This window comes from Aythya fuligula, chromosome 5, assembly GCF_009819795.1.
Source record: "Aythya fuligula isolate bAytFul2 chromosome 5, bAytFul2.pri, whole genome shotgun sequence".
NCBI lineage: Eukaryota > Metazoa > Chordata > Aves > Anseriformes > Anatidae > Aythya > Aythya fuligula.
The window spans coordinates 19,981,292-20,002,602 of record NC_045563.1 but is presented as its reverse complement, the minus strand read 5'-3'; the positions used below and the strand labels follow the sequence as shown (position 1 = coordinate 20,002,602).

Here is a 21,311-nt window from a genome sequence, read left to right as displayed (position 1 = left end):
CGCAGGCGCAAGCAGTGCTGGGGGGGCCCCCCCGTGCTTCCTGCCCCCCCCCAGCAGCAGCAGCGGATGTATCGATGCGGGGGGAGGCGGGTGCTGTCCCCATCCCCCCCCCGCCTACCCGAAATGGAAAGGGCCCCGGAAACCCAAGGTGGCGCATGAGAGCTGGGGGTGCACTGCCTGCACTCCATGCCCCAGCGAGGCTCTGGGGGCTCCCATGTTGTCCCCCCCCCAGCCCTGGGGCCACCAACCCCCCTCCAGTGCCCTGATTTATGGGGGCCCTGATGCCCCCTCCCTCCCTGCCCCCGCAGCTTTGAGCTGCTGCTGCTCTGTCCCCAGTCCCTGCCTCAGCTTGTGCTAAAAACCACTGCACTTTGCATCCCGCCTGTGTTACCCGCACGGCCGTGGGGCCATGCACACAGCCTGGGGGAGCTCCAGCACACCCCAGCCCCACTCCTCCCCCCTGACAAACCCATAGTGAAACCCCCATAACCCTCACGGTACCACACCCCCCCGCCAGGGCCCTCTGCCCCAGCTCTTAGCCTCACCCAGCACCTTTCTTATAAAGACTTTTATTTGGAGTGAAAATATAGACTTTGACCCTGCCCTGTAGGGAGAACAAAGAGGGGGGGGGAGAGCCCCACAATATAGGGGGGGAGGATTCCACGGTCGCGGGGCACATGCTGGAGCCCCACTGGAAGAGGGGAAGATCCCACCCCACCCTGGGGACGTGGGAGGGTTGGGAGGGGGGCAGGGCTTAGTATTTGATCCCAGAGACCCCCCCTGGCCCTCGGGGGGAGCTGCAGGGGGGGGGTAGTGGTCCACAATCCGGGGGGCAGCACCCAGTAAGGCAGTGGGGTCAGGGAGGGGAGTGGCCGGTGTACAAAATGGGAGAGAAGGATGGACAGACGGACAGCCCCAGGGCGAGGGGGGAGGTCTCGAGGGGAGGAGACCCTGGGGCGGCGGTGTGGTCCCTGGTTGTATGCGGGGAGGGGGGGGGGGGGACACAAAGGGGACACATCCCCGGCCGCGTGCCCTGGTCCCAGGGGTGTGGGGGAGGCCCTAGACATGCCCGTTCTCCAGGCGGCTGAGCTGCTCCTCCAGCCGGGTGATGCGCTGGCCCTGCTCCGCCACCAGCGCGCGCAGCGCCGCCACCTCCTGCAGCACCTCGTCCAGCCGCCCGCCCGCCTGCGCACACCCCGGGTCACCTGCGAGGCCCCGCCCACTCCCCCGGACCACGCCCACCACCCACAAGGCCACGCCCACCACCCACAAAGGCCCCGCCCCCTTCCCCGAGCCCCCACCTCCTCCCCTAGCCTGCCCCATTCCCTTCCCCAGAGAGCCCGCCCATTTCCCGAGACCACGCCCCATCCCGATAGACCACGCCCCTCCCCAGAGGCCCCTCCCCCTTTCCTAGAGGCCCCGCCCCTTCACTCACCGGGGGCGCGGGGGCGCCGGTGCCCAGTGCCGGGGGCGCGCTGAGCCGTGCGGAGGCGGCGGCGGGGGCGGCGGGGCTGGGGGCAGCGGGGGCGGCGGGGCTGGGGGCGGCGGCAGGGCGGGCGTCGTGCAGCAGGGAGCGGCGGCTCACCTTGAGGTCGCGCTGCTTGCTGGGGACGTAGGCCTGGCGCAGGGACACCAGCACCGGCCCCGCCGTCTGCCCCGCCACCCACTCCTCCGCCTCCATCGCCGGGTCGGGGCCCGCCGTGTCGGGGTACAGGTCGTCCTGGAAGAGGTCCGACTGCCCCCCGCCCACCGTGTCACCCACCGGGACGCGCCGCGCGGCCACGGACCCCCGGCCGGCTCCGCGCAGGGACCCGCTGGGTGTCCCCCCACCTGTCCCCACTCACCTTCCTTGGCACTGTCATGATGATGGGCTCACACCGGCGCTCGTGCAGCTTGTAGAACCTGCGGAGGGTGACACAGCGTCACCGGGGGGTGCAACAAAGGGAAAATGGGGTCGCCCCTCACCCCTGCCGCCCCCCCATCCCCACCTGGCGATCTCGCACTTGCTGACGTCCAGCCCGCGCTTGGGCATCCAGCCCATGCCGCGCTGCGGCTCCTTGCTGGTGAAGGTGTTGAGGAAGTGGATGTAGGGCGGCTCCTCCGTGATCTCAAAGTACCGGATGCTCGAGTCTCCCTGCGGGCACCGCGTTAGAAGGGGCCAGGCGGGGATGGGGCGTGTAGGGGGGGTGGGGGGAAGCAGCGGGGCCGCACCTTGCCGCAGACATAAACCACGTTGGTGTCGGGGTCGTAGAAGGGCAGCAGGGCCCCGTTGCTGGAGTCCAGCTCCTGCAGCCCCATGGGCTCCTCCAGGTTCTCCTGCGGGGCAGGACATCAGCCCGGTGCCACGCCGCAGCCCGGCCCCCCCCCGGGGCCGACCCCGGCGGCTCCTCACCGTGTCCCACAGCGCCAGCTGCCGCTCGCTCATGCGGCTGAAGCCGGTGGTGAAGATCTTGCCGTCAGCCAGGAAGATGGCACGCATGGGCCGCGCACCCTCGTGCGCCCGCTCCTTCTCCTGCGGGGAGCGCGGGGGGCAAGGTCAGCGCCCCGGGATGAATGGGGGCGCGGCACAAGGGCACCCCAGAGGGGGATGCGCAGGGGGGTGACGGCAGCCCGGAGCCGTGCTCACCGCCACCACGGTGCCGCGGCGGGGGTCGATGACGCGCACGCTCTTGTCCTTGCAGGCGGTGCAGAAGCGGGAGCCATCGCGGCTCCAGCTGACGCTGTAGATGAGGTCGGGGTGCAGCCCCTCCAGGCGGTACAGCTCCTCCGCCGTGCCCACGTTCCAGATCAGCACCACGTTGTCGCAGCCTGCAGCGGGGAGGGAAGCAGCGGCACGGCTCGGCCGGACCCCCCCCAACCCCCCCAGCCCCAGCTGGCCCCCCAGCCCCCTCCCCAGCTCCCTACCTGCGCTGAGCAGGACGTTGCGGGCGGTGGGGTGCCAGCTGATGATGCCCACGCGCTTGGAGTGCCCCTCCAGCACCACCACCGGCTCCGTCAGCGGCTGGCTCAGCCCCCCCTCGGGGATCTGCCACACCTGCGGGAGGGGGGCGGTGGGCAGGGGGTGTGGGGGAGAGCCCCCCGCGTACCCCTCTCCCCATCTCCCCGGTTTCCCGTCCGCCCCTCACCATGACGGTGCAGTCCTCGGAGCCGCTGGCGATGACGTGGTCGTTGTGGGGGCACCACTCGATGTCCAGCACGGGGCCCGTGTGCCCGCACACCGTGGGGTACGACTTGTCGATGCGGCCGGTCTGGGAGCACAAGGCGGGGGGTCACCCGACCGTGTCCGTCCGTCTATCCGTCCGTCCGTCCCCACGGAGCCTCCCCCACCCCACCGCCCGCTCCCACCTTGTGCAGGGGCAGCACCAGGAAGGCGCCGCCGCCGCTGGCCTCCACGATGATGGCCACGAAGGAGGGGTTGACGGCGCAGAAGGTGCTGTCCCAGGTGACCCGGGACACGCGGATGTCATCGTAGCACTGCTCCGTCTTCACCGGCTGCCCGAAAACGTGCCGGAATTTGCTCTGCCGCACCACCTTGCGAAACGACATGGCTGGGGCGCACCCCGCCTTGGGGTCAGGCTGGGAGGGAGGGAGCAGGGCACGGTGACCCCAAAACACGGGGCGGCCACGCAGGGCCCGGTGGGTGCCCGGTAAGCCCCGGGGACTGGTGGCGGCACTGGTGGTGGTGTGGGGGGGTGATGGGGAAGGCTGAGCCCCGTTCCCTGCCCCGGGTAAAGGGCGGCCCCGTCCCTCCCTGCACGAGCGGGAAACCAGGGCTGGGCAAACAAACCCCACCCTGCCGGGACGGGGTCACCCGTGGGGACGGGGGCACGGGACGGGACCGCCCTGCCCGGGATGGGGGTGGAGGGGGCGGGGGGGGGACACCGGGGGGGCACGGCCGCGGGGACGGGGCCGCGGGTGGGGATGGGGGCGGCCTGGCCGGGACGGGGCCGGGTCCCCGGGGTGGGGGGCGGCGGGGGAGGGGGCGTCAGGGACGAGGGGGCAAAGGGATGGGAGCGGGGACGGCACCGGGAGCGGGGACACGGATGGGGCCGGGGGGGGGCACGGAGGGGGCCCCGGGAGCCCCCCCGGGAGCCCCGCACTCACCGGCGGCCGGGCCGGGCCGTGCCGGCGGTGCCGGTGCCGGTGCCGGGCGCGGGGCTGGCGGCAGAGCCGGGACCGGGGGGGACCGGGGCGGGGGGGGGGGCGGCAGGAAGTGAGCGGCCCCGCCCCGCGCGCGCGCACTGCGGCACCGGGCGGCGGGGGAGGGGAGCGAGGGGGCGGGGCCAACGGGGAAATGGGGCGTGGCTACGGGGATGGGGGCGGGGCCACAGAGGGGGCGGGGTCACGGTGGGGGCAGGGCGGGGCGGGGGGGGGACGGGGGCACCGGGACGGGGGCACCGGGTGGCACCGGGGCGGTGGCGTCCGGTGGCACCGGGGCGGCGGTGTCCAGCTGCAGCGGGGTGGCGGCACCCGGTGGCACCGGGAGCGGGTTGGGGGGCGGCGCGGGGGCTACGCTGCCCGGTGGCAGCGGGGCGGCGGGGCCGGTGTCCCCGCGGGCGAAGCGGCGGCAGGCGCCGGAGTGCAGCAGCAGGTAGAGGCAGGGGTTGAGGCAGCTGCCCACGTTGAAGGCCAGCCCGGCGAAGTAGGCGAGGCTGGCGAAGCGCCGGGGGAACGCGTGGCTCAGCAGCTGGGCCAGCTGGAAGGGCAGGTGGATGGCCAGGTAGCCGCTCAGCGTGGCCGCCACCAGGCGCTGGAAGCGGGCCGGCAGCCGCCCGCCACGCTGCCGCCGCCTCCGCGCCGCCGCCACGGCCAGCGCGGCCCCGTTGCACAGCAGCAGGATGCCCGCGGGCAGCAGCAGCCCCTCCAGGGCCACCTCCAGCCAGCCCAGCAGCTCCGTCCAGCGGCCCCACTCCCGCCGGCACACCACCAGCCCCGGCAGCACCTCCGAGGCCCGCGCCGAGGCCGTGCCGGGCGCGCTGCAGCAGCCAGCCAGCAGCCACGCGGCCGCGCACAGCCCCGCCGGCCAACGCGCCGGGCGCCGGCAGTGGTACCAGAGCGGGGCCAGCAGCAGCAGGCAGCGGTCCAGGCTGATGGCGGCCAGCAGGAAGAGCCCGCCGTAGTAGGCCAGGTCGAGGAGGAAGCGGTGCAGGCGGCACAGCGGCGTGCCCAGCGGCCAGCGGTGGCCGTGCGCCGCCGTCCAGATCTGCAGGGTGGAGTTGGCGAGGAAGAGGAAGTCGGAGGCGGCCACGCTGAAGATGAAGATGGCGAGGCCGCGGCAGCGGAGCCGCCAGCCCGTCAGCCAGAGGACGAAGGCGTTGGCGGGCAGCCCCAGCACCGCGCAGACCAGCTGCAGCAGCCAGACCCACTGCAGGGCGGTCGGGGGCTGCGGGGACGAGGACGGTGACGGGGATGAGGACAGGGACGGGGACAGGGACGTCGTGGCGTTCTCCAGCTCCATCGGCCGAGCGCAGGGGGCAGTGGCACCCTGTCTACAGCACCTGCTGGCATGTCACTGTCTGCTGTGGCAGTATCTGCAATTCTCCCCCCGTACTGTACCCCCTCCCTTTGGATCCCCCCCATTTTTCCCTATCTCACCGTATCGCCCCCATTGCTCCCCATCCCGTTGCCCCCTCCATGTCACCCCGTCCTCGTGCCCCTCACCTTTGTGCCCCCCAGGTGCCCACCACCTTCACCTCCCCTGCCTGGGTCTCCCACCCGCCATCCCCCAGCCGTGCCCCACTCCACCCCACAACATCCCCGCAATGCTCCTGTTTTTCCCTGCACCCCACGAGTCCCTCGGGCACCAGACAAGCCCCCCAGGCCAGTAAATAGTGTAGGACCTACCGTAACAGCAGCGCGAGCACAGGCTCGGGCAGTGGACGTTGAGGGTCTCCTGGGCTGCAGGGTGCCCTATGTGTGGGTCTGGCTGGGATGGGCAGCGATCAAGGAGCTCCACCCACCCTATCTGCTCCCCCTCCGGCAATGACCCCCCCCAAAAAACCTCAGTTTCCCCCCGTGAGGGACAGGGAGCTGCTGCCAGACAGGACGGAAGCGGCCTCAGTATCGCTGCTGAGGGTGGTTTCCCCGTGGCCCTCATGGGGTCACCCGGTCCCCATGGGCTGGTTCCAGCAGGACCCCCCCACCCCACAGCCACCCGGTGCCAGGCAGGGGGGCTTGGGGCACGTGGAAGCCCCAGGGCGGGGTTGGGTGGCCGTGCTGGCTGCTGCATGCCAGGGCCGGTGGCGCGGCATCCCCGTGACGGCATCTCCCTGCCGGGCGCTGGCTTCCTGCCACCCGCCAGCAGCTGCTGAGTCGGGGCGATGCTATCGGGGGGCCAGGGGGACCGGGGCCCCACACGCCCCGTGGCACCGCTCCTCGCTGCAGCCTCAGCCGACGGGGGGGATGCCCGGGGGGCTGGAGGGCACAGGGACGTGGGGACGTCGTGGGGATGTCGTGGGGGCTTTGTGGAGATGGGACGTGCGCGTGGACACGTCCCTGTGCTGCAGGTGAGGGTGGGGACTGGCCTGTGCCTGTGCTGGGGGCCGAGGAGGCATCAGCATTGGATTAAGACAAGCAGAGGGATGCTGGAGGTGGCCGAGGCACATGGGTGCTGGGGACACCGCCGCTGTGCTGGGGACTGGGGTGGTGGCCGGGGGTGCCGTGGCCTCGTGGCCGTGCCCTGGCACGAGGACATGGTGGGACGGCTCATTTCCTGGCGCCGTAATCACCGCTAATTGGCTTTGCCCTCCCCGGGGCGGGGGGTGTGGGGCAGGTAAGAGGATTTCCCTGCCTCCTTCTTAAGGGCCGGCCGCCCCCCAGCCCTGCTTCCCGCCGCCTGCCTCCACTCCAGCCCCCGGCCCCATGCCACGCACGCGGGGGGACAAGGGGGCCCCCAAGGACGCGGAGGCCCCGGGCAAGGGGAAGGGGGAGCAGGGGGGCGAGAGCTCCCCCAAGCCCCCCGAGGAGGGCGGCTCCCCCGGCGCTGAGTCCCGGCACGGCGGGCACGGGAGGAAGACCAGCAAGAAGGGGGCCGGGGACCCGCACGCCGCCGCCACCAAGGCTTACTCGCCCTTCCTCAACACCGTCTTCGGCAAGGTGCGGGCAGGGGCCGGGGGGCGGTGGGTGGAGGGGCAGGGGGGAGCTTTGGGGATGCTGGGGATGGACTGCGGGGCAGGCCTGGGGGCTCTTTCTCCTCCCTCCCTATATGGAGTCCAACGGGGGCACCGTGGGGTGGGGGTCCTGGGGAGGGTGAGAGGCAGGGCTGGGCACCGTGGGGCTCAGGGACACGCAGCCATGGTGCTACCCCAGGGACAGCCCGGAGCAGGGCAGCCCCCGGCCTCTGAGAACCCCGTTAGGGGCTGGGGCTGAGGGTCCCAGGTGGGTGTAGGGGAAGGGGACAGCAGGGGCACCAGGGGAGGGGGGCAGGCAGGGCTTTGCCTCCAATCCGTCTAATCCCTCCTGCGGGAGTTAATTTTGGCCCGTGCTTAACGAAGGTGACACCGTGGTTTGCTGGGAGGGGCGGGGGCTGAGCTGGGTCTGATGCTGCTTCTCCCCCACCCCACTGCACCCCACACCCTGGTCCAGGAGCGGGAGCTGTCGCCGGAGGAGCTGGACGGTGAGTGGTGGGGTTGGGACGTGTGGGGGACACCGGCATCATCTGCCATGGGACGCGGAGCCATGGGGACATGTCCCAGGGGGGCCTTCCATGGGACGTGGTGCCATGGGGACATCTGCTATGGGGACATCTGCCATGGAGGGACCTTCCGTGGGATGCGGGGCCATGGGACGTGCCGCCACGGGGTGCGGTGCCACGGCCTCCACACCTGACGGGTCCCTGTGCCCACGCGTGCCTGCGGGGGCAGAGCTGCTGGATGCCTTCAAGGAGTTTGACACCGACCAGGACGGCTTCATCAGCTACAAGGACCTGGGCGCCTGCATGCGCACGCTGGGGTACATGCCCACCGAGATGGAGCTGATCGAGATCTCGCAGCACATCAAGATGAGGAGTGAGCGCGGGGCCGGGGCAGCGGCACGCGGAGGTGCGCGCGGAGCCGGGGCTGGGGCGCTGAGGCTGTCCCCGTCCCTGGCGCAGTGGGCGGCCGCGTGGACTTCGAGGACTTTGTGCAGATGATGGGGCCCAAGCTGCGGGAGGAGACGGCACACATGGTGGGCGTCAGGGAGCTGAAGATCGCCTTCCGCGAGGTACGGCCACGGGGACACCGCGGGCACGGGGACACCGCCGGCATCGACGGCCCCGACACGCAGGGGACAATGACCACGGGCAGAGCAGGGGCTGGCCCCGGCCCAGGGTGTCTGGGGGGGTGGGGGGGGCTGCGGGGAGGGGACCCAACCTGTGGGTGCCGCAGTTCGACATGAACGGGGACGGGGAGATCAGCAGCGCGGAGATGCGGGAGGCCATCGCGGCGCTGCTGGGCGAGCAGCTGAAGGCGCAGGAGGTGGACGAGATCCTGCAGGACGTGGACCTCAACGGGGACGGACACGTGGACTTCGATGGTGAGCCCTCCCCGTCCCCTCTTTATGTCCCCACAGCCCGGGGGGTGGCACGGGGCAGCCCCATGCCCCTCTCGCCTCCTGTCTCGCCCCGCAGAGTTCGTCATGATGCTGTCCTCCCGCTAAGGAAGGCTCCGGAGAGGAGGGGACCCGGGGCATCGACACGGCTCCTGCCCCCCCAGCACCTCCTGCTCCATCCCATCCCGTGTTATTGGGGTCCAGAGCGAGCAGCGGGAGCCGAGCCCACCCCTGGGCGCCCACCAGGACCCCCTGGCAGCGTGGTGGGGGGCTGCGGGCCGCCCAATAAAGCTCCTTGCTCAGACGGGGAGGATGGCACCGGTCATTGGGATGGGGGGGATACGGGGTGGGGATGGAGTGGGGAGGGGTCCTCGCCCTCATGGCACCCACTCACCGACCCCAGCACACCCTGAACTGCCCCAAACCTCACGTGGGGAGCAGCTGGGGGGGAGGCAAGGGATGGGGGGGTCTCAGGAGAGGGGACAGCGACCCCAAAAAGGGACAAGGAGGGGTTGGGGTGCCCTGCACGGAGCCAGCACCATTCGGAGCCCCCCCAGCCCTGGGGGGGTGGCTCAGGGAGCCCCCCAGCAGCGGCTCTGTGGTGTAGCGGTGATCACGTCTGCTTTACACGCAGAAGGACCTGGGTTCGAGCCCCAGCGGAGCCACCCCACAAGGATTTTTTGTGCCTTTTCCCCCTTGGCCCCTTTTACCGAGACGGGTGGGACACGGTGTCACCGCTGGGGGGGTGCGGGGAGCCCCCACAATGCGCCCCCATCCCCATTTTGGGGGGAAACGAGCAGCCGGCTCTGCTGGGGCTCAAACCCAGCCCTCCTGAGTGCGGAGGAGACGTGATCACTGCTGCCCACACGGCACGGGGCCGGCCGGGGGAGCCCCCCCCAGACCCCCACCCGCGGGGAGCCGGCCGAGAGCCCGGGGGGAGCAGCAGGGGCAGCACCAGGATGGCCGAGTGGTGAAGGCGTTGGACTTAAGATCCAATGGACGTGTGTCCGCGTGGGTTCGAACCCCACTTCTGGTACAGCTGTTTTGTTCCGGGAGGGGACCCCAAATCACCCCAGGAACCCCCAAAAAGCCCGAGGGACCCCAAATTGCCCTAAACAACTGTATACTGCCCCAGGGAACCCCAAACCCAGGGAACCCCAAACCGCTCTGGGGACCTGAAATTACCTCTAGGAGCCCTGAACTGCCCTAGGGGACCCCAAATTTTCCCCCAAGGTGACTCCAAAGTGCCCCAAGAACCCTAAATTGCTCCAAGGGCCCCCAACCTGCCCTGCTCCTGGGATCCTTGGGGGGACTCCTGCTCCCAGAGACCCCCTGGAATGGGGGGGCAACGGCTGGAGAATGTGAGCAGCCCCTTGGGGCAGGTGAGGAGGAGGAGGGTGGGAGATGTTGTGTCCCCCCACGACCCCCCCTCCCCCAGGAGCTGCCCGGGTAGCTCAGTCGGTAGAGCATCAGACTTTTAATCTGAGGGCCCAGGGTTCAAGTCCCTGCTCGGGCGATACCTCCCTCTTTTGGGGCTGGGGTCTCTGCGCCCCATCCCACTTCTCCCCAGCACTTGCAGCTCCCCCAGGGCACCCCCAGCAGCACGGGGCTGTGGGGTAGGGGCTGTGCAGGGTCCCGGGGATACCCCCAACCCCACAAACACAGCACACGAAGCCAGGCTGGGGCATTCACAGATTTTAATTTAGTTGTTTTCCTGGAGAGGTGGGGGGGGAGGAGAGGAGGAAAAAAAAAGAAAAAAAAAAAAAAAAAGGCATCATACACCCCCCGCTCTCTCCGCTGCATGGAGTGCCGCTGCTCGCCCCCCCAAGCCCCCAGTGGGGGGGCAGCTCAGCTCCTACAGACCCCCGCGCCGCCCCCCGCGCTGCCCCCAGCACATCTCTGGGCCGCTGTAGTGTGGAGTGTGGGGGGCAGAAGCCGGGCCCCTCGCCCCGAGAGGAAGGCACGGCGAGGGGGGCACACCCCAGGGTACGAGCAAGGAGGGGGGGGGAACCGGGGCCCCCGCTGGGTCTCTACATGGATATAACGTACACCTAGAGAACAGGCTGCGGGCACGGCGGGGGGGCCCGCGTGGGGTGAGTGAGGCCGGACCCCCGCCCCCAAGAGCACCCAACTGCCTGGGGGCAAAGGGGAGATGAAAAACGAGGGGAGGGGGAGAAGAGACCAAGGCCAGCCTCGGGCTCACCCCGCGGTGCCCACCCCAGGGGGGCCGTGTCCCCATCCATCCCCGGGAGCCGCCCGGGGCGCCGCCGCTCCTGCGCCGGGGGTCCAGGGATGAGCGCACGCGTGGGGGGGTGACGGGGGAGCCCCCGGGGCTGGGGGGGGGCCGGGCTGGCTCCCGCTCCCCAGCACCAAGGTGAGTGTGGATGGGCTAAGGCAACCCCGGCGGGTGAGCGCGGCCGGCGCTCGCAGCGGGCGGTGAGACGGACGGACGGACGGACAGACGGCGCTCCCCCCGGGCAGCCCCGCAGGCCTCGGCCCCGCTGCTCCTCCCAGCCCTCAGAAAATGTCCGGGCACTGGGTCCAGTCCTGCTTCTCTTTGCTCTCCCAGTAGCCGCCCCTGTAGACGTGTGCCAGCTCCTGGGTGACCGGGTCCTTCTTGCGCTCGAACCACAGCGGCTTGTAGGGGTCGTAGGGGGTGCCTGGGGGCACGGAGACAGGGTGAGCGCCACGGGGACGGGGGGGGGCTCGGGGGCTCCCCCCGCCCGCTCCTTACCGTCCTCGGTGGCCCTGGCGGCCTCGGCCTCGCGCCTCTTGCGGGAGAGGCGCTGCTTCTCCTCCAGCCGCTGCTTCTCGGCGTTGGCCTCGTCCCAGCGGCCGTTCTCCATCAGGCGCTGGTCGGGGCGCCGGCGGCTGTCGGTGGGCGCCGTGCCGCTCTCGGGGGCGTTGAGCGTCAGCGCCAGCTCCGAGAAGTAGTACATGTTCTCCGCGTATTTCCTGCGCCGGGAGAGAGGGAGGGCTCAGTCCCGCTGCAGGGCTCCAAGCCCCCTGCCCCGGCCCCGCACTCACGGCAGGGGGTTCCTCTTCCACAGCAGCACCCGGCTGTCCTCGGCCTCGTGCGCCCGCTGCCGCGCCTCTGCCCCGTTGTCCCCGCTGCCCGAGGCCACCTTGTAGCAGTCCATCTTCTCGTCCCAGGTGCCCAGCAGGAGGAAATGCACCTTCCCCGTGGGGTCCGTTACCTCCCCGGTGACCTACCAGGACAGGGGACGCGTCCCACCCGGTGACCCCGGTGCCCCAGGCAGAGCGGTGCCGCACCGGGACGTGCCACGTGCCTGCCCACCCTACACCCTACCTTCCTGGCCACGTCCCGCGAGAAGTAGCTGTAAGGAACGAACTTGAGGTTGCACTTGTCGCCCGTCTTGTGATTGACGATCTCGATTTCACCTGACTGCGGGGGAAACAGAGTCGGGTTCAGCCTGGGACTCCTTTCCCCGCTGACAGGGGAAACCGAGGCACCTCCAACGCCTCCACGTGGGACTGGCACCCACCTGGTCTATCCAGAGCTTGCCCACGATGATGTTGTGCACGGTGGTGGTGACTTTTTTCCACGTGTAGTGGTTGCCAGAAGCATGGAAGACGCAGTGAATGGTGCCTGCGGAGGGAGAGCAGCGCTGGATCAGTCCCCTCGAGCCCACCGGTCTCTGTTGGGGGACCAACAGCCCCCAGCCCGCCCAGCCGGACGCTCACCCAGAGGCATGATGGAGAGATATTTGCCCCGGAACTTGCTGGTGATCTTGATCTCCTGGCGCAGCGTCCAGCCGTGCTTGGAGTCGGCGTGGTGCGCGGCGGCCGGCGGGTGGTGGCTCACCTGGCGGGGACGGGAGGGTCAGCCCGGCCGCGCCGCCCCAGCGGGTGGCCCGCGGAGCAGGGCCGCGGTACCTGCTCGCAGAGGGAGCGGTAGCCGCTCTCCTCCAGGCGGTCCAGCTCGTACGTCTCCCCCAGGAGCGGGTTGAAGGGCTTGCTGGTGCGGAAGACGGTGGTGGAGTAGGAGGAGACGGTGAAGGCAGCCACGTAGCACAGCTGCTCCAGAGAGCTCTCGCACTTGGCCGCCCGGTCCAGCAGCTCGTGGTACTCCAGGTCCTCGGTCAGGCGCTGCAGCATGGACAGGGGCTCGTTGAAGTTCACCTGGAGGAGAGCGAGAGGTGAGGGGGGGGGCCCGGGACGCACGGCAGTCACCCACCAGATCCCACCCGCGTCCCCGCTCACTGGCATGGGGATCTTGGACAGCTCCTTCCCGATGCAGTTCTTCATGATGCTCCAGAGGTTGAGGCTGTAGTTGGGCTTGTAGGGGATGCGGGTTCTCTTCTCCTTCTTAGTGTCTTCTACCTGGTGCTTGTACTGCCGGGAGGGGGGGGGCAGCAATGTCACAAAGCCGCTGCAACCCCCCTGGCCCATCCCCATCCCGCAGCCACCCCCAGAGCGGCCGCCCTACCTGCTCCTCCAGGCTGATGTCGCTGCTGGTGCCGCTGATGTTGCTGCCGGTTCGCCTGGGGGGGAGCAGAGGCAGCGTTAGGGCCGGGCTTGCCCCTGCCCCCCCCAGCGCGACCCCCTGGCACTCACTTGTGGCCCATGGTCTCCAGCGCAGCGATGTTCTCCGGGGCATCGAAGAACTCGTTCTCTTCATCCTCGTCACTCAGGTCTCCTTTTGCAGGGCAGCAGGGATCTGGGCAAGGGGACGGAGAAGGGCTGTGTGCCTGCGCTCACCCCGGTGCAGCAGGGGACAGGGGGCACCACGGGATCCCTGCTACTGCTGGGCTTGGTGAGATACGGGAACAAGCACCTGGCTGCAGGGCCCCTTGGCCGTATGGTAGACACCAAACAAGCCTACTGCTTGTGGACAGCGATGTCAGGCTCGGAGATGGGCTGACAGCACTGCATTACGCAGAACACACTGCCCTTGGCTTCCCCTCCCCTCCTGCCCCACAACGCCTCACTCCCCCCAGCCAGCCCCGAAACAAGACGTGGACACTCGGGGTACCTTTGGCAGAGCCGCCAGACCCAGCAGTGCCGGCGGGCAGCACGGTGGCACCGCGGAAAGCCCTCTCCAGGTGGTTGTGCTGCTTGGCCAGCTGCTCCAGCGTCTCCTCCAGGCGGATGCGCTGGTCCCGCTCGTGCTGCAGCGACTTCTGCCACTTCTTGCTGTGCGTCTGGGCCAGCATCAGAAAGTCCCGGCAGGCCTGCAGGCAGCGCCCGGTCAGTGTGGTGTGGGGAGAGGAGCGGGGCCGTCCCCCCCGCGCCCCCGGCAGCGGACTCACGTTGATCATGGCGTTGGAGGTGATGCGGAAGAGCGTGGCGCGCTCGTTCACCTGCTTGATCTTCTCGGTGCTCTCGGCGGGCAGCCGGAGGGTCTCCAGCTCGCTGAGGGAGCGCTGCAGGGCCGTGCCGTGCTTGGCGATCAGGTCGTTGCAGGTGCTCAGGTCCTCCACCTTGCTGGACAGGGTGCGCAGCGTGCTCTGCAGCTCCGTCTTGTCCGTCTGCGACACGGACTCGTCGCCGGAGTCGTCTGCCGGCGGGACGGGCCGTTAGAGCGGGGCTGGCGGCACCGGTGCCGGGGGTCGGGGGGGGAGCGAAGGCGCCGGTACCTGACTCCTCCAGCATCTTGACGGCCTTGGCCTTGGCCAGCTCCAGCGCCGTGACCCAGCGCTGCCGCTCCACCTCGGAGCTGGCCTTCAGGTGGTAGGTCTGCGCGCCGCCGTTGGAGATGACGAAGTTGCACGAGTCCTCCACCGTGATGTTGGCCGTGGCCAGGTTGATGGTGCCGCGGCACGTGTGCCGCATCTCCGCCTTGGAGCTGCGCGGGGAGGGGCCGGGGGCCGGGAACCGTTAACGGGGCCGGGCCGACAGCCCCGGGGAGGCCCCGCCACGTCACCGGGCGGCGGGGGAGGGGCTGGGAGGGGGGACGCGGGGCAGCTCCCGGAGCCGACAGCCGCGATCCGCGGGCGGCTCCGTGCCCCGTGGGCGCGGCGGGGCCGGGCCAAGGTCAGCGGGAGCGGAGCGGGGCGGGGCGGACGGGGGGGGGGTCACCGTGCCGGGCCGTACCGGTAGTAGCTGAGCAGCCCGTTGCTGAGCACGAACCAGCGGCGCTGGTAGCCCTTGATGTAGTTGGTCCACTTGAACAGCCAGCCCTCCCGCGCCGAGCCGCCCACACCGGACCCGCCGCCGCCGCTCCCCGCCGCCGCCGCCGCTCCCGGGGCCGCGCCGCTCCCCGAGCCGCCGCCTCCGCCTCCGCCGCCGCCCGCCGCCGGTGAGGGCAGCGCCGGGGCCGCGCCGGGCGCCGCGGGCAGCGCCATGGGGCCGGGCAGCGCCGCCGCCGCCGCGCCGGGGCCCGCGCCCGCCGCGCGCAGCTCCGCCATGGCCGCCGCCGCCGCCCCGCCGCGCCCCGCCCGCCGCGCCGCCGTCAGACGCCCCGCCCCCCGCCGCTCATTGGCCGCCGCCGGCCGCCCCGCGCTTCTCATTGGTCCGGCTGAGGCTCCGCGCCCGCCCTCTTCGCTCCGCCTGGGGATTGGCCGCGCCGCGCGCACGTCTCCGCCGCGAGCCAATGAGGAGAGGGGAAAGCGGGTGGTGACGTCAGCGCGCGCGCCGATTGGACGCGTCGGCACCGCCCCGGGACGCGACCCCGAAGGCACCGGGACCGGGACCGGGACCGGAGGGCAGGCGGCAGTACACAAGGCTCTTTATTTACATCCTTATAAAAATGGAAAGTTACAAACGGTGCCGGGGCGCAACCGGCAGAGCCCCGGCCCCGGCGGCGGGCACCGGGCACCGGGGGGAGCGCGGCCGCGGGGCCCCGGCTGTGCAAATGCTCCGCGTGCCGGTACGAGCCCCGCGCGCGCACCGGGGGGAGGAGGGGGTGGCGGGGAAGACGAGGCGAGTGTGCAAAGAGGCGCGGGGGCGGCCGGGGGGCTCCCGGGGCCGGGCTCCCCAGCCGCACCGGGGGCAGCGGGGGAGCCGCCCGGCCGCCCCGGTGCCGAGGAGCCGCGGGGGGCCCCGGTGCCGGTGCCCCCCGGGGGTGCCGCCGGTCAGCTCACTGCAGCTTTGTCTCCAGCAGGTTGAGCTTCTGCTGGTCGACGTAGCGAGAGAAGAGGGAGAGCAGGTTGGAGGGGGGGGACACCGGCTTGGCCAGGGCGGCCGCCGGGATCCGCAGCAGCTCCCGGCTCGCCAGCAGCATCAGCTCCGTCCTGCGGGGACACGGTGACACAGCTGAGCGCACGGGGAGGGCACGGCCCTGCCTCGGCACCGGGCAGCCCCCGTTCCCCCCCGGTGCTCACCACTGGTTGTCCTGCATCAGCTCCGTGCTGGTGTCCGAGCTCTGCAGCTCCTCCCCGCGGCTCAGCACCAGGTAGAGCAGGGACAGGCCGAACTGCGGGGAGAGCAGCGGGCGTCAGGGGGGCCCTGAGGGATTTTTGGGGGGGGGGCCGCGCAGCGCAGGGCAGCCCCGGGGCTCCTCCCTTGGCTGCTCGCCCCGCAGCGGGCAGGGAGACGCACCTTGTTTTGCAGCACAGCAGCGAGGTGCAGGTTGGTGGGCGCGGGCGCGGTGGCGCTCTGAGGTAGGTTGGTGAGCTGCTGCACAAGGCTGGTGACAGTCCCCAGGGGGAGGTGGTAGAGGACGTGCGAGAAGGGCCTCAGCAGGCAGGGCAGCACCTGCGGGGAGCGGCGGAGAGGTCAGAGGCCCCTCCGGCCCCGCATCCTCCCCCTGCGTGCTGACAGCCTCCCCCCATATCCCCCAAACCGCACAGGCTTTAATTCAGGCTTGTGGTTTCCCTTTTTAAGCCTCCCCCGTTTGCCAAAGGAGCTGGGGCTGATTTTGCAGATCCCTCTTTTCACCCTGAGCTCTGGCCCAGAGCAGGAAGCTGCTGTTGGCACCCCTGGGGCACGTGGAGACCCAGCTCGGGGTGGGGGCCACACGAGGGGAAGCCTCCCAGCCCCGGTGCGGTCACCTCGTCCTGAGCGTCCTTCTTGATGAGGAAGGGCAGGTTCCTGGCCGTCGCCATGAGGACGTCGGCCGCTTGCTCGGGGGACAGGAAGGGGAGGATGCGTGCCACCAGGCGCTTTCCTTTCCGGATGCACATGATCTGCATGAAGTGGTCATCGCTCGGCCTGCCACAGAGGGGAGGAAGGAGCTGACTCAGCGGCGTGCCAGAGCGCTCCCGGGGGCTTCCCAGAGGCGCCCCGACACCACAGGAAATAAAAACAGGGACGGGGAGAGCAGTGACACCCCCGCATCCATCCCGCCTGCATGATTAGAAGCAGCACCAGCTGCTGCGAGCGCCCACGGGCTGCAGCCTCTCTGTTTGCTCACCTCTCCTGCCCGGGCGCCTTGCCCCGCAGATTGTCGTACATGTCGCAGATCTTCTGCTTCCTCTCGCCCATCAGGGCCGGCCGCTCGCCTTCCAGGCTCAGGAGGTAGCGTCGCTCGTAGTCCTCCACGTCCAGGAGGAGGCTGTAGGTCTGCGGGAGAGACGGCGATCGACGGGGGGCAGGGGCTGAAGGAACCAGCCCCGCGGGAGGGGCAGGACGCAGGACGTGCCGCTCACCTTCTCGATGGTGACGAGCGTCTGGCGCCGCTTGTCCCGGACCTGCTTCTCCTTCGTCTCCTGCCGGGAGGGACGGGGAGCAGGTCAGCATGCGGCAGCTCCCCCCGCGGGGGGCCTGACCCGCAGCAGGGCGCAGGACTCACGTCATCCTCGCCGCGGGAGGTCACCACCGCGTCGATCATCTTCCGCGGGTTGTTCACGCTGGACACCGTCAGCTTCCCGAGCGAGCCCTCGAACTGCACTGCAGGGGCAGGAGGGGCGTGGGGAGGGGTCAGCACGCCGCTCGCCCTCCCCGCAGAGCCGGGGGGGCCCCGGGAAGGGGGCGCTGACCTGGTTTGTAGGCGTGCTCCAGCTTGGCCACCTGAGGGGTGATGAGTTTGGTGCGCTCCTTCTTGGGGCCGTCCCCGTGGACTTCCTCAGCCGCTGCCAATTTTTCCAGCTTCTGGAAGTAGTTCTGAGGAGGGGGGGGAGCGGAGAGGTTGGGACCCCAAAAACACAGCAGTACTCCTCAAAAACACTCCCCAGCCTGTGCTCCATCCTCCTCCCAGGATGTGAGGAGATGCTCACGTCCTCCTCGAGGAGCTCAAGGTCGCTCCTCAGCCCCCGTTTTCCACAGGGTTAGGATGATTCCTGCGCCCTCCCTGCCGCTCGCCTCGCCCGTACCTGGTAGTAATAATCATCCAGGTAGGGGTCAGTGCTCTGCAGCTGCATCATCTGGATCTTGGACACCCAGTCCTTCTCCCGCTGCAGCATGAGGTTGGCGTAGGGGTCTTTGCGTGCCTGCTCCTGGTGGCTGCCCCGGTGGCCCCCTCGGTCCCCCACCGAGCCGTTGAGGCTGCGGTGCTGGCTGGCAGGAGGCAAGAAGGGCACCCGTGAGCACACAGGAGCTACAGGAAGGGACAGAGAGCGGTGCACAGGCTAGCCCCGGCAGCACGGGGCCCCCCGGAGCAGGGGGGATGCCCCCCCCGGTGCCGGGCAGCCCCCTCTCCCCGCGCTCCTGCCCACCCCCGCTGCTCACTTTCGGTTCTGCTGCTGCCGCTGGTGCAGGAGCCGGCGGTGCTGGGGGTGCAGGTGGGTCGTGTCCGGCCGGAACATCTGCGGCTGGGGCCTGCGGGGAGCCCAGGGCTTGGGGTGAGCACGGGGCAGGCGCGTGGCCCCGGGGGAAAGGGGCACGGCGCCTACCTCAAGCCCTGCAGGTGGGACGCGGGGCCTGGAGGGGGCTGCGGCTGCGATGGGGGCGGCGGAGCTGGGGCAGCCCCGAAGAAGGCACGAAAGCCGCCGGCTGGAGACATCATCTGCCCCACTCTGCCCTGCAGCAGCTTGGGGTTGACGGAGGGCAGCGGGCTCCCGACGAGGCCTGAGACTCGGGCAAACTGGCTGGGAGACATTCGGCCGGCCTGGCGGGGAGGAGGGAGCGTTAATCAGCCCCGGGGGGGGGAAGGAAAGGGCTGGTGGCCACGGCCAGCACGGGGCTGGCTCCTGGGGAGGTGTGAAGAGGAAGACAGCGGGGCAAGGAGGGCAGCAAGCGGGGCAATACCTGGGCTCCTCCGAGCAGCTGCGCTCTCTGCAGGTGGGTGAGGACGGGAGAGACGCTGTGGGGGAACGGGTGGCCCAGCAGGGAGGAGTTCTGAGGGAAAAGAAGGGAGCGGGGCCGCCGGTCACAGCCCTGGCACGGCGAGGCAGCCAGGGTGCTCGGAAGGGCGGCGGGGAGGAGCGAGGGGCATCCCGGTACCGGTACGTTGCAGAGCTGGTTGGGGGACATCCTCTCGCCGTAGGGAGCGGGGTAGCGCTGCTGCATGCCGGCCCGGATGTGCACGGGCTTCGGGCACAGGATCTAGGAGCAGGGAGACAACACGTTTCGGCTGCTGGCTCCTCACGCAGCAGCCCGCAGCCAGCACCGGGCCCCGGGGAGGTACCTGCTGGTTGAAACTGGGCACGGCCGCCTGCTTGGGAGGGGTGCCGATGGGGACCGCTCGCACAGGGGGGCTGCCGATGACGGGGGAGGACGAGCGGCGGGGCAGCGCCCGCTCAGAGGGGTCCCTCTCTTCCTCCCGAGCCTGCGGGGGTCTCTGGGGCAGGGCGTAGTCCAGCACGGACACCGACGGCATCTCCTGCGAGTGGAAACGGAGGAAAAGCCCCAGAGATAAGAGTCCCGGGGCCGAACACGGTGGCAAGTCGCTGCCACATCTGCACAGGCTTTTTGGCGCTGGGGAAGCACAATGGGTGCCGAGCTCCTCCACGTCCCAGCACGCTTTCCCGGTGTCAGAGACCCCACAGCTGGCATTCCTGGAGAGCAGGGGGAGGGCTGGGCATGCAGCACTTAAAACCCTACCTCTTAAGTGACTGGTGACCAAAATGACCAGTACTGGGAGAAACCGACGTTCCTAAACCTTGAGCACCGACACCACTGGGGATCAACCCTCTCTCTGGGAGCATCGCCCAGAGGCTTCTTGAACTCTGGCAGTGCTGTGACCACATCCCTGGGGAGCCTGCCCCAGTGCCCGACCACCCTCTGGGTGCAGAACCTTTCCCTAACCCCCAGCCTGACCCTCCCCTGTCCCAGCTCCATGCCGTCCCCTCGGGTCCTGTCGCTGTCCCCAGAGAGCAGAGCTCAGCGCCTGCCCCTCTGCTCCCCTCGTGAGCTGAACAAACCAAGAGACCTCAGCCTCTCCCCAACCCTTCCCCGAGCATCCTCCAGCAGCTCTACCCCTAGAGCAGCCGGGAGGGCCCCCCCCCACCATACCTGAGCGAGCAGCGGCCCGCGGATGCGCCGCAGCACGGCGGGGCCGTCCCAGATCCCCGTGTTGAGCGGGGCGGGCTGCGTGCCGGGGGCCCTGGTGTGCACGGCCCTCATGATGGCCGGGTCCTCCAGCTCGCTGTCGATCACCAGCCGCGTCAGCCGCTCCGCCAGCGTGTCCTCGGGCTCGCCCAGCAGCTCGGCGTCCTCGCCGCCCGGCAGGGCTCGCTGCCCCGCGCCCCGCGGCTTCTCCTCCAGCTCCGCCAGCCGCTCGTGGGCCTCCTGCCAGTCGTCGTCTGCGGCGGGGGGAAACCGGGAGGCGGTGAGCGGCCGGAGGGGGCATGGAGGGGGGGGGGGACACCGGGAGAGGGGCAGGGAGCGGGGCAGCGCTCACCGACGGCGCCGGCCCCGAAGGTGTCATCGTTGAACTGGTCGATGTCCTCGTCCTCCTCGCCCAGCGCCTGGAAGCCGTCCTCCTCCTCGTCCAGCGGGCACTCCTCCGGGGACTGCGGCGGCGGCACGGCTCAGCGCGCCGGGACCGGCACCGGGACCCGCACCGGGACCCGCACCGGCACCGGGACCAGCCCCCAACCCACCCCCGGGCCCAAACCCAGCCCCGCCGGCCCCAGCCCGGCCCCGCCGGCCCGCCCCGTCCCCTCCGCCCGCCCCCCGCTCACCGGGTACCGGAACATGGCGGCGGCGGAGGCGGCGGCGGCGCCCCCCGCCCGCAGGCTCCGCGCGGCCCGCTCCGGCCCCGCCGCGCATGCGCCGCTGCGGGCGCACGCGCATGACGTCACCCGCCGCGGGCGCGTGCGCCGTGAGCAGCCCCGCCCGCCGGGAAGCCTTAAAGGGGCCCCGCCCCGCCGGGCTGCTCTTAAAGGGGCCGCCGCCGCTTTGCGCCTCGCCGCCCGGGGCCGTACCGGCGGCCCCCCCGCCGTGCTGCCTGCGCGGTCGCCTTCTCCCCCCCACCGCCACGCCGTGCCCAGGATGGCCCCGCCTCGCAGCCCAGCTCCGGCTGCACAGCCCCGGCCCCTGGATGTGTCCCCTCGACGTGGCCCCATACGCAGCCATTGCCCCGTACCCTGGACGTGCACCCCAGTCCTGTCCCCTCGACGTGTCCCTTACCCACAGCTGTGACCCCGCTCACGTCACCCCTGCCCACCAGCAATCTCCCACCGTGTCCCCTGCCCCAGCCCTGTCCCCTCGACGTGTCCCCATACTCAGCCGCGGCCCCATCCCCAGACGTGCCCTACCAGCCCTGTCCCCTCGACGTGTCCCTTACCCCCAGCCATGTCCCCACTGGTGTCACCCCTTCCCACCAGCAATCTCCCACCGTGTCCCAGTCCCCAGCCACATCCCCTCGACGTGTCCCCCTACGCAGCCGTGGCCCCATACACTGGATGAGTCCCCTCAGCCATATCCCCTGGACGTGTCACTGTCCCCTAGACGTGTTCCCATCCCCAGCCCTGCCCCCTGGACGTGTCCCCATCCCC

General features: G+C 70.6%; 5 protein-coding genes and 3 non-coding genes across 8 annotated transcripts; 4 read left to right on the top strand and 4 right to left on the bottom strand.

Annotated features, from left to right (window-relative positions):
- Positions 1 to 553: 553 nt before the first annotated feature.
- CORO1B (coronin 1B) lies at positions 554 to 4,132 on the bottom strand. Its single transcript, XM_032188393.1, has 11 exons — positions 4,105 to 4,132; positions 3,346 to 3,548; positions 3,126 to 3,248; positions 2,905 to 3,034; positions 2,627 to 2,808; positions 2,393 to 2,512; positions 2,212 to 2,316; positions 1,989 to 2,134; positions 1,845 to 1,902; positions 1,436 to 1,735; positions 554 to 1,185 (listed from the first exon to the last, which is right to left on the bottom strand). The coding sequence occupies exons 2-11, from the start codon at positions 3,544 to 3,546 to the stop codon at positions 1,060 to 1,062; spliced, it is 1,491 nt and encodes a 496-aa protein (XP_032044284.1). The 5' UTR covers positions 3,547 to 3,548; positions 4,105 to 4,132; the 3' UTR covers positions 554 to 1,059.
- A 210-nt stretch (positions 4,133 to 4,342) lies between these two features.
- Positions 4,343 to 5,458, bottom strand: GPR152 (G protein-coupled receptor 152). The gene has a single exon (XM_032187948.1). The coding sequence runs from the start codon at positions 5,456 to 5,458 to the stop codon at positions 4,343 to 4,345; it is 1,116 nt and encodes a 371-aa protein (XP_032043839.1).
- Positions 5,459 to 6,861: 1,403 nt separating this feature from the next.
- CABP4 (calcium binding protein 4) lies at positions 6,862 to 8,668 on the top strand. Its single transcript, XM_032188396.1, has 6 exons — positions 6,862 to 7,095; positions 7,585 to 7,615; positions 7,863 to 8,006; positions 8,093 to 8,202; positions 8,367 to 8,514; positions 8,609 to 8,668. Exons 1-6 carry the CDS (start codon positions 6,862 to 6,864, stop codon positions 8,635 to 8,637), a joined length of 696 nt encoding a protein of 231 aa, XP_032044287.1. The 3' UTR covers positions 8,638 to 8,668.
- A 453-nt stretch (positions 8,669 to 9,121) lies between these two features.
- On the top strand, positions 9,122 to 9,194 carry TRNAV-UAC. The gene has a single exon. It is a non-coding gene; the product is annotated as a tRNA-Val (tRNA).
- Positions 9,195 to 9,482: 288 nt separating this feature from the next.
- Positions 9,483 to 9,565, top strand: TRNAL-UAA. Its single transcript has one exon. It is a non-coding gene; the product is annotated as a tRNA-Leu (tRNA).
- A 407-nt stretch (positions 9,566 to 9,972) lies between these two features.
- On the top strand, positions 9,973 to 10,045 carry TRNAK-UUU. The gene has a single exon. It is a non-coding gene; the product is annotated as a tRNA-Lys (tRNA).
- Positions 10,046 to 10,305: 260 nt separating this feature from the next.
- Positions 10,306 to 15,002, bottom strand: OSBP (oxysterol binding protein). The gene is made up of 15 exons (XM_032187947.1): positions 14,873 to 15,002; positions 14,587 to 14,770; positions 14,130 to 14,338; positions 13,803 to 14,050; positions 13,526 to 13,724; positions 13,108 to 13,210; positions 12,980 to 13,034; positions 12,754 to 12,885; positions 12,427 to 12,672; positions 12,235 to 12,355; positions 12,036 to 12,139; positions 11,840 to 11,935; positions 11,557 to 11,738; positions 11,264 to 11,484; positions 10,306 to 11,189 (listed from the first exon to the last, which is right to left on the bottom strand). The coding sequence occupies exons 1-15, from the start codon at positions 15,000 to 15,002 to the stop codon at positions 11,047 to 11,049; spliced, it is 2,373 nt and encodes a 790-aa protein (XP_032043838.1). The 3' UTR covers positions 10,306 to 11,046.
- Positions 15,003 to 15,532: 530 nt separating this feature from the next.
- PATL1 (PAT1 homolog 1, processing body mRNA decay factor) lies at positions 15,533 to 20,510 on the bottom strand. The gene is made up of 17 exons (XM_032188392.1): positions 20,496 to 20,510; positions 20,213 to 20,324; positions 19,825 to 20,114; positions 18,998 to 19,192; positions 18,814 to 18,915; positions 18,619 to 18,708; positions 18,264 to 18,478; positions 18,100 to 18,189; positions 17,745 to 17,928; positions 17,412 to 17,535; positions 17,225 to 17,322; positions 17,082 to 17,141; positions 16,847 to 16,995; positions 16,485 to 16,644; positions 16,033 to 16,188; positions 15,816 to 15,907; positions 15,533 to 15,725 (listed from the first exon to the last, which is right to left on the bottom strand). Exons 1-17 carry the CDS (start codon positions 20,508 to 20,510, stop codon positions 15,572 to 15,574), a joined length of 2,286 nt encoding a protein of 761 aa, XP_032044283.1. The 3' UTR covers positions 15,533 to 15,571.
- Positions 20,511 to 21,311: the final 801 nt, after the last annotated feature.

Excerpts from the sequence above, each read along its gene's own strand:
- CORO1B (XM_032188393.1), bottom strand. The coding sequence starts at position 3,546 with ATGTCGTTTCGCAAGGTGGTGCGGCAGAGCAAATTCCGGCACGTTTTC. Across the intron at positions 3,249-3,345 it reads TGGTGCTGCCCCTGCACAAG|ACCGGCCGCATCGACAAGTC; the intron begins GTGGGAGCGGGC and ends TTGTGCTCCCAG. Across the intron at positions 3,035-3,125 it reads CCGAGGACTGCACCGTCATG|GTGTGGCAGATCCCCGAGGG; the intron begins GTGAGGGGCGGA and ends CCCCTCCCGCAG.
- GPR152 (XM_032187948.1), bottom strand. The coding sequence starts at position 5,458 with ATGGAGCTGGAGAACGCCACGACGTCCCTGTCCCCGTCCCTGTCCTCA.
- CABP4 (XM_032188396.1), top strand. The coding sequence starts at position 6,862 with ATGCCACGCACGCGGGGGGACAAGGGGGCCCCCAAGGACGCGGAGGCC. Across the intron at positions 7,616-7,862 it reads GTCGCCGGAGGAGCTGGACG|AGCTGCTGGATGCCTTCAAG; the intron begins GTGAGTGGTGGG and ends CTGCGGGGGCAG. Across the intron at positions 8,515-8,608 it reads CGGACACGTGGACTTCGATG|AGTTCGTCATGATGCTGTCC; the intron begins GTGAGCCCTCCC and ends CTCGCCCCGCAG.
- OSBP (XM_032187947.1), bottom strand. The coding sequence starts at position 15,002 with ATGAGAAGCGCGGGGCGGCCGGCGGCGGCCAATGAGCGGCGGGGGGCG. Across the intron at positions 14,339-14,586 it reads GGGCTGCTCAGCTACTACCG|CTCCAAGGCGGAGATGCGGC; the intron begins GTACGGCCCGGC and ends CTCCCCGCGCAG. Across the intron at positions 12,140-12,234 it reads TCTCTCCATCATGCCTCTGG|GCACCATTCACTGCGTCTTC; the intron begins GTGAGCGTCCGG and ends CTCCCTCCGCAG.
- PATL1 (XM_032188392.1), bottom strand. Across the intron at positions 17,142-17,224 it reads CCTCCCGCGGCGAGGATGAC|GAGACGAAGGAGAAGCAGGT; the intron begins GTGAGTCCTGCG and ends CCCTCCCGGCAG. Across the intron at positions 15,726-15,815 it reads CTGATGCAGGACAACCAGTG|GACGGAGCTGATGCTGCTGG; the intron begins GTGAGCACCGGG and ends GTGTCCCCGCAG.